The 14,386-nt window shown below is 47.6% G+C and overlaps 1 protein-coding gene across 4 annotated transcripts in view; it reads right to left on the bottom strand.

The window, feature by feature from the left end:
- Nucleotides 1–469: 469 nt before the first annotated feature.
- The window catches only part of TLN2 (talin 2), a gene marked incomplete at its 5' end in the record, with an annotated part of 195,398 nt that continues 181,481 nt past the window's right edge, over nucleotides 470–14,386 (bottom strand). For 3 of the 4 annotated variants that reach the window (XM_080692222.1, XM_080692224.1, XM_080692225.1), the window contains 5 exons: nucleotides 470–679; nucleotides 3,682–3,807; nucleotides 6,986–7,168; nucleotides 7,259–7,321; nucleotides 9,494–9,619. In XM_080692222.1, the coding sequence (XP_080548348.1) occupies nucleotides 551–679; nucleotides 3,682–3,807; nucleotides 6,986–7,168; nucleotides 7,259–7,321; nucleotides 9,494–9,619 (627 nt within the window). In that variant the 3' untranslated portion in view covers nucleotides 470–550. Of the gene's footprint in view, nucleotides 680–3,681; nucleotides 3,808–6,940; nucleotides 7,169–7,258; nucleotides 7,322–9,493; nucleotides 9,620–14,386 lie in introns of all 4 variants that reach the window. The other variant, XM_080692223.1, reaches the window with a different exon arrangement.

Raw genomic sequence — 14,386 nt, 5'->3', positions numbered from 1 at the left:
TGCAGACAGGAGCGGGGATTCTCCACCCCTGGGTGAGCCAGGGCCCTAACCCAGAGTCCACCTGGGTTTGTTTCTGGCTTTCATGAACCATGTCCAACTCCACCTTTGTCTTCTGTTGAGAGGGAGAAGCGTATCTATGAGTAGCTATGACATTGGTGATTCCCCGCGGCCATTATTTTTCCCTCGTACGATTTCACATAGGCCAGCGGCAGGCTGAGAAAGACCAGGAAGAGCAAAGGCGTCTGAGAACGGTGACCACGACATAATACTGACTTCGTTTTTTTGGTTTTTTTTGGTAACAGTCCACGAAATGTGCGCCCCTCTCTCCTGAGACTTGGCGAGGCACGAGGGGAGGCGACGGAGGGTCTGTGGGTGGGACACTGTACCGTGGGATGTCACGGTCGGTCATGCAGCCGGTGCCGGCAGGACAGAGTGAGAGCGGGGCTCGGGGCTCGGGGCTCATGCCCGCTTGGGGAGGCGAGCAGCTTCCAGGCGACTGTCTGTCCGTCTCCAGGGCTGTCTCCTGGGCTCCCCGCCAGCCCGCCCGGCCTCAGCCCTCGTCCTCCCTCAGCTCGGTGGGCAGGAACTTGTACTGCTGCTGGCGGATCTGGGCTAGCTTTTTCCTTGCTTCTTCCAGTTCTCGCTCTTTCTTTAGCATTTCCTCCTGAGCAGCGATGATCTAGAAAAAGAACAATCAGCCCAATAATTTAATGTTTTTTTTTTTTTTTTTGTGTGTGTGTGTGTGTGTGTGTGTGTGTGTGTGTGGTACCGGGGATGAAACCCAGGGACATTCTACCTACAAACTATACACCCAGCCCTAGTTTTTAGTCTTTTTATTTTTGAAACAGGGTCTCACTGGGTTGCAAAGGGCCTCGCTAAGTAGCTGAGGCTGGCCAAGAACCGCCATCCTCTGGTCTCTGCCTCCCGAATGCTGGGATTACAAGTGTGCGCCACCATGCCTGGCTTCTGGTGCTCTTTAAGGACTCCCTGCCCCATGGGATGCGGCAGAGCACAGCCAGTGGTGTGCCTACCTCTGGACATCAGCCTCTGCCATGGTTTGGGTTTTGAGACCACTGTCCCAGCCAACCAAGCAAACATGCTGACTCCTGCCACTGACTTGGCTAACATCGACTCACCCTCCTGCACGCCAGGCTTGGCGTGGGCACTTTGCATGGCTGTCCTGTCGATCTCCATGGATTGTGAAGTAACAGCAAGTCCTATTTCTCCAAAGAGAACCAACCTGATACTGAGAGGTGTGGTATACCTTCCCAGAGCCACTCAGCTAATCAGAAGCACCCAGCCCGGGGTGCTTGAAGCTAAAGCTGGTACCTGCAGCCACTAGATGGTACAAGTAGCCTTGGTATCTGGGGAAATGGCTCCAGGACATCCCCTCTCATGCATATCAAAATCCATGGATACCCAAGACCCTTAGATAAAATGGTACAATATTTGCAGATAATCTAATCACATCCTCCTGTATACTTTATCTCCAGATTACCTAAAGTATTTAGTGTCAAGTACAACATCAATGACATGTTATACTATATTGTTCAGAAAATAATGACAAGGGGGGCAAGCTTATATATATTCAGTACAACTGCTGGGTTTTAAGCTGGGCGTGGTTCATGCTTATAATCCCAGCACTTGGGAGGCTGAGACAGGAGGGTCTCAGGTTCGCAGCCAGCCTCAACTACATAGTGAGGCCTTCTACAGCTTAGTGAGATCCTGTTTCAAAATAAAAAAGAAACAAAAAAATAAAAAAATCGCTCAGAGGTACAATGCCCCTGGGTTCAATTCCCAGTACCACAACAAACACACAAACAAACACCCCCCCCAAACAAAAACAAATGCTGGGTATTTTTTCTGAATAGTTTTGATTCATGGTTTGTTGAATCCAAAGATATGAAACCCATGGATAGATTCAAAGAGCAGATCATTTATTTATTTATTTATTTATTTTTGCAGGTCTGGAGATGGAATCTAGTGGCATTTAACCTCTGAGCTACAGCTCCTGCCCTGTTTTTTATTCTTTATTTTGAAACAGGGTCTCACTAATCTGGGGAGGGCATAAGTAGCTGAGGGTGTCTGCGAACCACGATTCTCTGGTCTCGGCCTCCCAAATGCTGGGATTACAAGCGTGCGCCACCACGCCTGGCTGCAGATTATTATATTTAATTTATGCGTCTGAGATGTGACCTGAGGAATATTAGCAATAGTTGTTATATGAAAAGAGCAAGTTTGTGTTCAGAAAAGCCAAGTAAGTTCTAGCAAGTACTGTGACTAAAATGGGTTACGGAGTAACTATATTTTCCACATTTATGTGATCAGAGAACCTTCACTGTGGAATTTCTAATGAAAGTAGTGCATCAATAATCATTCTATCTGGGTGCAGTGGCGCACGCTTGTAACCCCCGTGCTTGGGAGGCGGAGACAGGAGGATCGCAGAGGTTCGAAGCCAGCCTCAGGTACTTAGTGAGACTCTATTTCCAAACAAGATATAAAATAGGTCTGGGAGTGTAGCCCAGAGGTAGAAGGGTTCCATCTCCAGTACCGACCCCCCCCCAGAAAAAAACCAAACCCAACCAAACCAAACCAAAACAAAAACCCCTGCAATCCTGATTTCCTGGAGTCCCATCCTCACTCCCATGCCTGAGCACGAAATCTTGCCTAAGCCAATCTCATGTATGCTTAGAACTAAGTTATCTGTGAGAGTAGATACAGGTGCCGGAGAGGGGGCAGCTAAATACATACATTTATTTATTTATTTTTGTGGGACTGGGGCTAGAACCCAGGGGCATTCTACCTCCTAGATACACCCCCCAGCCCTATTTTATCTTTTGTTTGGAAACAGGGTCTTGTTAAGTTGCTGAGAGCCTCACTAAGTTGCTGAGGCTGGCTTCGAACCTGCGATCCTCCTGTCTCAGCAAGTACAGAGATTACAGGCATACACCACCATGCCTGGCTTACATCATTTTATTTTAAAAATTTTTTTATTTTTGGTGGTACTGGGGGTGGAACCTAGAGGTTTTCTACCTCCGGGCTATACTCCCAGACCTTTTTAATATTTTATTTGGGAACAGGGTCTCACTAAGTTGCTGAAAGCCTCACTAAGTAGCTGAGGCTGGCTTCGAACCCGTGCAATCCTCCTGTCTCAGCCTCCCAAGCGTGGGGATTACAAGCCTGCGCCACCACGCCCGGCTCATCATTTTATTTAAATGATAACATTGTTGCCCTCTAATTTCTGTTCCATTCTTTTTCTATAGTGGAATTCCTGATTTCTGGCTAGGCATGTGGCTATTCAGAAATGGAAATTACATTTCCCAGTCTTGTCTTCGGCTAAGTTGGCCATATGATTACGTACTCACCAATTGTATGCGAGAGGAAGTGATGTACGCAACTTCAGGTCATGACCACCCCTCCTTTCCCTCTTCCTGGGAGATAGAGGCTGAGGTGGTAACTGAGACATCTTGGACCAAGTAGCTAAGGGCAATGTCTTGGTGGAGTAATGAGGCAGATGAGATCGGGGTCTCAAACATGAAGGAACCATCACACTATCCCTAGACTGCTTATACCCAGACAGTTCCATGAAGAGAAACAAGCTTCCATCTTATTTAGGCCACTGTTATTTTGTGTGCCTACTTGATCTTGAGAATAAACACTACTGTAGACTTAATCACTGACCTGAGCAATGCCCCCCACGAACTTTGTTTTCACGACGACGTCATCATCGTCAGCCTTGCCGAATGCTGCCTTCTGGGCGGCACGAACCAGATTGTCTGAGGCTCTCTTCACGGCATTTCCTGCTGCCTGGAGAGGGAACATAACGCACACCATATCATCAGAAGCAGCACTGGATCTGCTAGAACAGACATGAAGGTACAGTTCATGACACATGAGCTAATTTACCATCCAGTTATAACACAGAGGTTCTCCCTAGCCGGTTAGTATCCTGTGTCTGTCTATCCATCCATTCTACCAACACTGGCACTTACTTAAGCAGTGGTCACTCACAGATAAACAAGACACTTTCTGGCCCCCAAGGAGCACAGACTTTTTATTTTTTATTTTTTTTTTTGGTGTGGTACTGGGGATGGAATCCAGGGTTTTCTACCTCCGAGCTACACCCTGAGCCATATATATATATATTCTTTATTTTGAAACAGGGTCTCACTGAGATGCAAAGGGCTTCACTAAGTAGCGGAGGCTGTTGGTGAACCGCGATCCTCCTGTCTTAGCCTCCCAAATGCTGGGATTACAAGCGTGTGCCACCAGGCCCGGCAAGCATAGGGTTTCATTAAGGGAAATTACAATCACGTAATAAACAAGTGCTGCAAAGGGAGAGGCACGCTTACACGCTCAGGAGCTGCCTCCTTGACATAGGAAACGCTGCCCCCTTGTCCTCATCCACTTCAGCATACACTTGAGGGCTCGGCTCAGGCATGACTGTCCTGTCTGCCTTGGTGCTACCCACTCTCCCTGGCATGCTCTGTGCTGGCTTCTCTGCATCCTTATCCTACTTGTAGCTGCTGTTCTGGACGGTGACAATCTGAATCTCTGCACCCCCATCACCTGGCACCATGGCTGCTCAAGAAAGCATTCACTGGAGGTGTTCTAAAGAAATGAAGGGCTGTGTATACAGGCAAGGGGTGCCCACCTCCGCACTGGGGGCTGCAGCCTCACAGTACCTAGGACCTTCACTGATGTACTTACGTCATAGCTGGGCTTTATGCCACAAGCTTAAGAATGAGACAAATTGCTAGGGTCAGATACATACAGACACGCTTCTCATTGTGAAGTCTAGATCTCTGTTAAAAGCTGTCAACCATTCCAGCTTCCCTGCCCCACTACTGGGGATTGAGCCCAGGGGCATTCTACTACTGAGCTACAACCCAGATTCTGGGGACAGGGTCTTGCTAAGTTGCCCAGGCTGGCTTTGAACTTGCCACTTTCCTGCCTCAGCCTCCCAAGTAGCTGGGATTGAAGGTATGCATTACCATGCCTGGCTCCAGCTTACTCTTAATGCTCATGAAGCATGGCCCTGGGGACTTGTCCTCTGTTAGGTGAGTCATGGAATTTTCTTCTAATCATGGTCAATGCTTAATTCAGTCTCCCATGGTCCTTATCTATCCCCTGTAGAGTCAAGGGTTTGGACTTGAGTGTTAACTATGAAACAGTTAAGAGTTTCTCCAAGTTAACTGGCCCATCTGGTTGGTGATCTAAAGTGACCAATGGGGATTAGAAGGGCTTGCACAAGAAGGGATAGGGAAGCCAATTAATAAATGTCAAGTAGCCATCAAGTGTTGGTTCTCAGGGGGCTTCCTGGGGTCAGAAATCATTAACCCACTTTTCTGATATGGAGACTGAGGTTAGGGTACTTGTCTGTTTACGATCCTGTGGCTTGCAAGTTATATAGCTGAGATACAAACATACATCTGTCAAGCTCTAGAGGACTTCTGAGAGGTCCATAAGGGTCTTAGAGGTGACACTGCAGCATCCAGTTAAAGCGGTAACCATGGTAACACGCAGTGGTGTGACATATCCATGTAAATTGTCAGGACCTACAAAACCACTTTCATGCCCATGATCCCACATGACCCTCATAAGAGCCAGTGTGCAAATCTCCAGCTTCACTCTGCAGATGAAACCACTGAGGTCTGAGAAGTCTTGAATGATGAGCATGAGCTCATACACCTAAGGCAGAGGCAGGACTTAAGCCCAGGTCGCTCATATCTTGGTTTTTCCCCTCAGAGGTATTCCTCAAATTCAGGAATCACAATATTCATAAACATGCAGCTCCTTCATTTCCCTCTAAGAATCAATGGAGGAGGGTCAGAGAGACTCAGGGAGGGCCATGCTACAGAAACACATTTTGGGATTTTCAAAAGAAGAGAAGAATTTTGAGTTCTTGTAAAGTTGTTCAAATATTTCTGCCCTTTATGATTTTATTTATGTCTTGTATAAGCACATTATTTTTAGCAATATAAGTAATTTGCATTACAACACTTACAATAATGAAATTCTAGAAGATTTAAAACAAAATGTCCAAAGTATGGGGAAATTCTGGCACAATCAGTGGATGTAACACCATGCAATTATTAAAAATGAAGAATGGAGCCTCATATTTAGGAAAAAAATGTGCATGATAACACATTAAGTGAAAAGAAAGCAGAATGTATTTTGCTGTGATTGCAACCAGACAAAATTCTCATATGTCGATAATAACAAAACAGAAAACAATGAAACAATGATGTGTGAAGATGTTGAGGCTATGTGATTTTTCCTTCCAAACATTTCCTTGATTGTGCTTAAAGTATTTTTAATAATTAAAACAATGAGAAAAATATGTGTGCATGGGGAAGGGTTTGGTTGTTACTGTTGTAAAAATGCTCTCTGGGCTCTGGGAAGCCTTAGCAATCCTCTCAAATTCTTCAGCATTTTTATTCCCAGCTAGAATAGACACTGATTGAGGGTATCCTGGAAAACAGGTACCACATTAGGTATGAGAGATGTCAAGATGGAGATGTGGTACCTAAGAGGCTCACAGCCTTGTCACAGATAGAAAAATAAACACACTGATACACTGTGACAGAAACCATCAAAGTGGTGGCCCAGGGGCTCTGGCAGGAGAGGAGGGACTGAGGGCTCAAGTCCCAGGAGTTGGGAAGAGCTTCCTGGAAGAGGTGACTTTGAGATGCATCCCGAGGGATGAGTAGGAGTCTGCTGGGTTGGGCAGATGGAAGGAGGCCGGAACACCGTAGGTAAGTGAGGGCCCAGGCACCAGGCAGAGGCCCTGGTGGAGATGTGCTCAGGGGGGCTGTAGTGTAGAATGTGTGGACGCACGTGGCGGAGGATGAGACTGGAGAGTGGAACAGAGCTGGCTGATGGAAGGCCCGGTGGGTCATGCCAAGGAAGTGAGACTGTCCTCTCTGGCGACACTTACCCGCTCCAACAGGAGTATTTTCCCACCAGCATCAGTGACCATTACCTGTAGCCTCCTCATGGCCTCTGAGTCCTGGTCGGCTTTCACCTTGCAGGCCACGAGCAGCTGAGCTGTGGAGGCAGCGACCTGCTTGGCGGATGAGATGAGCTTCTCCTCGCTGGCATGTCCCTGAACGGAGGCATTGGCTGCCTCACAGAGACTGCTGGTTGCGGCTGCCACCATCCGGGCCTGAGGACAGTCAATAGAAAAGTGATCCAGGGCCCAGACCTCCCCTGGGGGACCCACAGGCAAATGGGGAGGAAGGAGAAGGGGACTCACAGCAGAAATCAGTCCCTGTGACCACTGTCCATCGTCTGCAGCGTTGGCCGGGATGGAGCCCACCTGGAACATGGGTGAGAGTCCGCCATGAGCGCCGGAAGGCCCAGGTGATCACAGTCCCCACACCCTCCTTGGCCCTGCAGCTAGACTGTAGCATGCTCCAGGGACTTGCGTGATTGCACCAGCCTGAGGGTAGAGTGGCACTTTCTCTCACAGGACCCTGGCCACACGGAACCAGCACAGCCTGGCTGGTTTCTGCCTGGGCCACGAGAGGCAACGACTGAGCCAACAGCTGCTGTGTTCCTGGGAAATGGGTTGGGAACGATGACCTGGGGCTGATCTTAGATGCTTTCTTCCTGGGCTGACTGTTGCCCATGTAAAACACGGAAGCCACCATGGTCTCCGCATGCAAGAGTCAAGGGAAATTCACATCTCTCCTGAGTCACTGACCCTGAAAAGCCATGCTATGGGTTTCTGGAAGATGATCTTGGGAAAGAACAGAAAGTTTCCTTCCATGCACATGAGTGGAGACCCTTGTCCTAAGGGAACACAGATCATTTTGCTAAGGAGCGGGGAGAGACGTGAGAAAAGGGGAAGAAGAAGGCTCTCTGTTTCTACTTAGAAGCCATGGCAGCAATTCAGACCTGTGGGAGGAAATGCCTAAATGCTGTAGGAGGTGCCTGCAAGGTCAGAGAGGAGTATCTCAGTCTGAAAATTGAACTAGGGATCTGTCAGCAATTTTAGTCACCTGCTGAATGCCAGGTAAAACCCCAATGTCCTGCATATCACCTGGAATCAGCTGAACCTCTCTTAACAACTTTTTAAATGCTTGAACATCTTGGTTCCTTGAAGGAAAGAAAATCTGCCAGATCCACAGTCAACTTTCTGGTTATCTCGTGACACGGTTAGCACACAGCCAGCCTGTTAGTAATGTTGAAGTAAACGGCAGCTTTTTTTTTTTTTTTTTTTTTTTGTGGTACTGGGGGTGGAACCCAGAGGCTTTCCACCTCTGGGCTATACTCCCAGACCTTTTTTATATTTTATTTTGAAACAGGGTCTCACTAAGTTGCTGAAAGCCTCACTAAGTAGCTGAGGCTGGCTTCGAACCCGTGTGATCCTCCTGTCTCAGCCTCCCAAGCGCTGGGATTACAAGCGTGCGCCACCACGCCCGGCTAATGGAAGCTTTTAAGTAGGCTCTTCAGTCCAATGACCCACTTGGGGTACATGTTGGCCAGCCAACAAGAACTGTATGAAAAACCCATGACAAGACGGGCATGCTGCTCGACCCATAGGGGTTAAACGAAAAGCATGAAGAGACAAGCTTGCGTGGCAGGCAGGGAGATGCGCATGGGGTGATGCTGAGTAATACATCATACAGTGGTCTGAAGAGTGAAAGTATGCAACTAACCTCCCAAGAGGCTTCCCAGGGAGGAAGCATAGCCACAGTCGGGCATAGCTTCTTGTCTGTACTACAAGACACAGTCCATCTCTTTGTATGCTGATACCAAAAGCCTCTTAACGTCAAACACAAGTAACTGACAGTGACCAGATTTCCATGACTAAAACTGGACAGGGTTCTGTAGTGCCCTGAAAGGCTCTCTGCATGACCTGGGTTAGGTGAGCAGACCCATACTGTATGGGAATATCAGGACACATGGCATATTTTAAACTGGAAGGCAGTTCCATATCCAGAGTTACTTTTTTGGACCATTAGAAAAAGACCTAGGCTTTTATGCTAATGCAGACAGAATGGATGACTGGAGATGAAGCAGACTGAAGAAATCTCCTCCGAGTTAAAACGGTCTGGCCTCTTGACCAACAGGCTCAGGAAGGTGCTAACTGCAAAGTTGGCCAACATTCAGCGCAGCGATACTAAGACCAAACGGAGCCATGTGGAGTGGAAAGTGGTGTTATAAAGCCCTGGGCTGTGGTGCTTATTGGGTCATTCACTAGGAAACTATGACAATTTACCTCTTTAAATAGCCTAATGTACAGTGGGAATATAAGTGTTTCGCTCAGCCTTGATTGCTGCCTGAAATGGGATGCTTTGCTTAACAAGAAGCAGATGAGAGGCCCAGAAGCCAGACTTTTAATTCGGTTGGTTGAGTCTAAGCAAACAGGGTTTTCCGTGGCCTGGGTGGAGCTTGGCGATTCAGGGAGAGCAGAGCGGCGGGCTTTCCTGGGTGGCTTTCCCTACGTGACTGCTCGGGCACGTGGCCAGCCGGGCTCACCCACCTTTCCTTGGGCCACCAGCTCCCTCTGGGCCGCTGAGGCCGATTTGACCAGGGCACTCGTGGCAGCAGCAATGGATTTAGCAGCTTCCAAGATCTGTTCTTCGAAATCCAACGTCTCATCCGCTTGCTACAATCAAAAGAAAACCGCGTCACGTGCAATTGATCTCCACCAAGGGCTCCTTCTGCCAAACTACTTACTGCTTGCCCATCTGGTTCTGTCTCTGCCTATCACTTTTTTTTGAACAAATCACACCCAGGGTAGAAAGGCCTAAGGTGTCAGGAGTCCCCTCCATCTGCTGCCTCCCCTCTCCCCCAGCATGCACACTGGAAGGTAAAAGCCATCATCAGTGATAGCCTATACAAGTTTTAAATCGGGAAATTCCAAGACTGTGAATAAGATACATTCAAAGGGTTCCAGCGGCACCAACAACTGAAATCAAAACAACAATGCTCAAAATCAAATCAAAAGAGTGACTCATGGCATATGCTCAAGGCTCAAAAAAAGACCAAACAAAGGAAAGATGGCTATTAGTTCTGAAAAGTCTGATTTTTCTTGGGTAAAAATAAAAGTGGAGTGGCATTTGCACTTCTGTGGCCGAGCACATAGGGAGTTATGTATCTGCCAGAGATTGCCTAGTGGTGGAAAAGAAGTCAAGACACATGACATCAAGGTGGCACTTGTTCGGTCACCTGAGCTTGGCTCCACCTTTGCAGGCACACTGGATACCAGGTGTGGATGGTCAGGCCACTAGGGATCTGGTTCAAGTTCACCACCACCTAGTCCTTATGGCCAAAACAACCCAGGAGGTTGGGAAGCAGCGTTGGGGAAGTGAAGCAGGTTAGAGCCTGTGGTTCCAGGTTTGGAGGGATGGGGCATCACCCTGTGGCGTGGTCAGACTAGATGACTTTCATAAAATATAACATTCTGCGATGCTAAGTCACTTGGTCAAGCTGTCCTTTGCTCACAGAATGTTGAAGATGTGGCTGGTATTAAGAGATAGCAACATTTTCCTTTGTATGTGTGGTAAAATATACAAGAGTACTAAATTTGCTTTTAAGTGTACACGCCAATGACATTAAGTACATTCACAATGCACAATAGCAATGCTCTTTTAAAAAAATTTTTTTTTGGTAGTGGGGATTGAACCCAGGAACATACTATCTCTGAGCTACACAAAGCCCTCTTTTACTTTTTATTTTAAAACAGGGTCTCACTAAGTTGTAGAGGGCCTCACTAAGTTGCTGAGGCTGGCCATAAACCTGTGATCCTCCTACATCAGCCTCCCAAGTACTGGGATTACAAGCATGCACCACCATGCCTGGCTAGCAATGGATTTTTAAAAGTACCTACTATGTTCCTACTGAATAAGACACATATACTGACGTATTCAGTTTTCACTTCCCTTCACCAAAAAAGAAAATAAATAACAAAAAAACCCCATAACCTCTGCTGAAATTATCTTCATCTTATTTTTATAGGGAGAAAACTCAGGTTAAGGGAAGTGAGATATTGGGCCCCATGTCAGGGGCAATGTGAAGAATTTAAGCTGGAATTTAACCCTAAATTTCTGGGACTTCAAAATGATATGCTTTTGCTAGTGTAGGCCATCCACCCCTCTGGGCATCAAGGGAAACTCCCTTCATGCCAGAGGTTCACAATCAGTCTTCCTAAGCTGGGCGTGGTGGCGCACGCTTGTAATCCCCATGTTTGGGAGGTGGAGACAGGAAGATTGCTCAGGTTCGAAGCCAGCCGCGCTGGCTTAAGAGACCCTGTTTCCAAAATAAAATAAATAAATAAATAAACAAACAAACAACAATATAGGTCTGGGAGTATAGCCCGGAGATAGACGGGTTCCATCTCTAGTACCACCACCATAAAAAAAAAATCAGTCTTCCTATGAGCTCACAAGAATCCTCTGATAGGACAGACACAGCTCTTTCTGATCTTTGTTTTTTATTGGCCCTATCTTGAACAATGAGAAATGCCAATCTAATTTTTGTTGCAAATTGGGGATGGAATCAAGGGGCATTCTACCTCTGAGTTATACCCCCAGCCCTATATTTTATTTTTTATTTTGAAGCAGGGTCTCACTAAGTTGTTGAGGGACTAAGTAGCTGAGGCTGGGTGTAAACTGCGATTCTTCTGTCTCAGCCTTCCAAATGCAGGGATTACAAGTGTGTGCCACCATGCCATCAACAATTTTTTTTTACAATCTATATTATCAAAATATAATTTCAATGTACATGTAGTAGATCGGAAGAATGATGGCAGCATTTTATAAGTTCTGAGACAGGATCTGTATATGTTTTTCTTATTGCTGCCAGTCTTGCTCAGAGAATATTCAGGACAAAACCGAATTCAACTCTACTAGATATATTTTGGGTTGATAGATTATATACTTTATTTACTGAAATACAAAAATAACTCATTATAAGACACTGGTATAAAAGGTACTCTTATATGCAGGTTTCAAATAAACTACATTTATTATATTTCTGCTTAGTTGAGGCTGGCTTTGGAGCCTGCCGTGAGGCAAGACCGGTGTTGAGGCTTCCGAGGCCGCGATCGGAGCCTGCCGAGGGGTTAGGCCAGTGCCAGGGCCAGAGTGGCTGGGATTGGAGCCTGCCATGAGGCAAGGCCGGTGCTGGGGCCTCCGAGGCCGGGATCAGAGCCTGCTGAGGAGTTAGGCCGATGCCGGGGCCAAAGGCTGGCATTGGAGCCTGACAGGAGGCAAGGCCACTACTGTGGCCTCCGAGGCCGGGATCGGAGCCTGCTGAGGGGTTAGGCCACTGCCAGGGCCAGCGTGGTCGGGATCAAAGCCTGCCGTGAGGCAAGGCTGGTGCTGGGGCCTCCAAGGCCGGGATTGGAGCCTGCCGAGGCGTTAGGCCAGTGCCAGGGCCAGCGTGGCCGGGATCGGAGCCTGCCATAAGGCAAGGCCGGTGCTGGGGCCTCCAAGGCCGGGATCAGAGCCTGCCAAGGGGTTAGGCTGATGCTGGGGCCAAAGGCTGGCATTGGAGCCTGACAGGAGGCAAGGCCACTACTGGAGCCTCCGAGGCCGGGATCGGAGCCTGCCGAGGGGTTAGGCCAGTGCCGGGGCCAGCAAGGCCGGGATGGGAACCTGCGTGAGGTAAGGCCAGAGCTGGGGCCTCCGAGGCTGGGATCAGAGCCTGCTGAGGGGTTAGGCTGGTGCAGGGGCCAGCAGCCAGCATCAGAGCCTTCTGTGAGGCAAGGCTGTTACTGAGGCCTCTGAGGACGGGATAGGAGCCTGCCTTGAGGCTAGGCCGGTGCTGGGGCCATCGAGGCCGGGATTGGAGCCAGCTGAGGGGTTAGGCTGGTGTTGGGGCCAGCGAGACCAGAATTGGGGCCTCCCATGAGGCAAGGCCACCGCTTGAGCCAGCGAGGTCTGGATCAATCCACCGGGTAGCCAGGCCACTACTGTGGGCTGTCAAGAGTGGGATCAGTACTTGCAACACTGCATGCACAGAGAAATATCGCAGAAAATAAAAACCAGATGCTTCCCCTAATCAGCAAAAACTAGGAGGAAAGGGGCAACAGGAAGGGGTGGAGCTATAGAAAGTGCCCTATAGTGAAGCAACTAAGGTGACCAATCAGAGGGTCTGGAATAGGGGAGGATGGAGCCTCTTTAAAACGCAGGAGGTACATAAACAAATGTATCAAAGTCAATCACCAAAGAAGCATGGGATCGAGGGAGGGGGAGGGAATGGGATGGGGGCTGGATGAGGGCTAATTGGATGATGTGTGCTTGTATATCCTCTCAAGTCTTGTATTCCAATGTGATATATGATTACAATGCACCAATATAAATAATAAAATTAAAAAAATTAAAAATACAAAAAATAAAAATAAATAAATATTTCTGCTTAGTGTGTGTGTATCTGTTCGGATATATGTATATGTGTGTATGTATTTAATGACATTGATAGTAAGAGGTGTTTTGGAAATTCATTCTGCAAAAGAAAGTTAAGCATACAACAGATCAAATGACTGGGGAAATTACAGAAATTTTGAGGCCAAAGGGAATAACCTCTCATTTTGCAACAAGGAAAATGAGGCCCAAGGTAGCTTCCCAAGTCTCCCCAAACCTCATCCCAGATGGTCCTGGATACACCATGGGCTCCCAGATTGAGTCTACTTTATAGGGTAGGATGACCCATCTTCAGATTTCTGATTTCCCAAAAGTTAAGATCCACAAAAATGGAATATCCTTAAATGTCAAGCCTTTTTAGATCTTAGCAGATCATTTTATTGCAACTGATTTGGAGGGCCTCTCCTACATCTTTTGCTGCTCTGGAAATTTAAAAAAAAAAAGTGCTTAAAATAGATCTTCAACTTGGAGATACTTCTGACACCCACAGATTTTTTTTTGGCCTTGGCAACTGTTGCAATGCTCTTTGATAGATTCCAATTTTCCCTTTCATAATATCTTTAGCTTTAAAACAGACACTGCACCAAGCCTTATCTCCAAGAGATATTTTCTCTGATTAGAAAGTTTCCCAAGAAAGGCTTCATCAAGCTGGCTGGTGATAACAGGCACTGAGGGTGATGTTGAGAGGCTGCTGCTGGGACCAGGATGAGACCCGCCGTCTGTCTGCTGGGCCCCTGTCTTACTCAAGGCCAGGGTTATCATTAGGATGAAATGCCCGCCTCTTCTCTTCTGCTGGAAACAGACAGCAGTAGTTAATGTTTAAATTGTCTTCTAGCTGGAGAGAAAATGGGTCCCCAGCCTCGGAGAGTGGGTGAAGGTCTGAGCAGCAGGCTGGTGGCCTCTTGAGCTCCAGCTCCCACCACCCGGGGGCGCAGAACTGGGAAGGGAGGCGGGGGCTGCAAGATGGGGAACATACACCTGACTCTACTGTGAAAGAAGAGGGGCTT

Source organism: Muscardinus avellanarius, assembly GCF_963383645.1.
Source record: "Muscardinus avellanarius genome assembly, chromosome: 3".
NCBI classification, from domain to species: domain Eukaryota; kingdom Metazoa; phylum Chordata; class Mammalia; order Rodentia; family Gliridae; genus Muscardinus; species Muscardinus avellanarius.
Note: the sequence above shows the minus strand (reverse complement) of the source record. Positions and strands in the feature narration are given on the sequence as shown.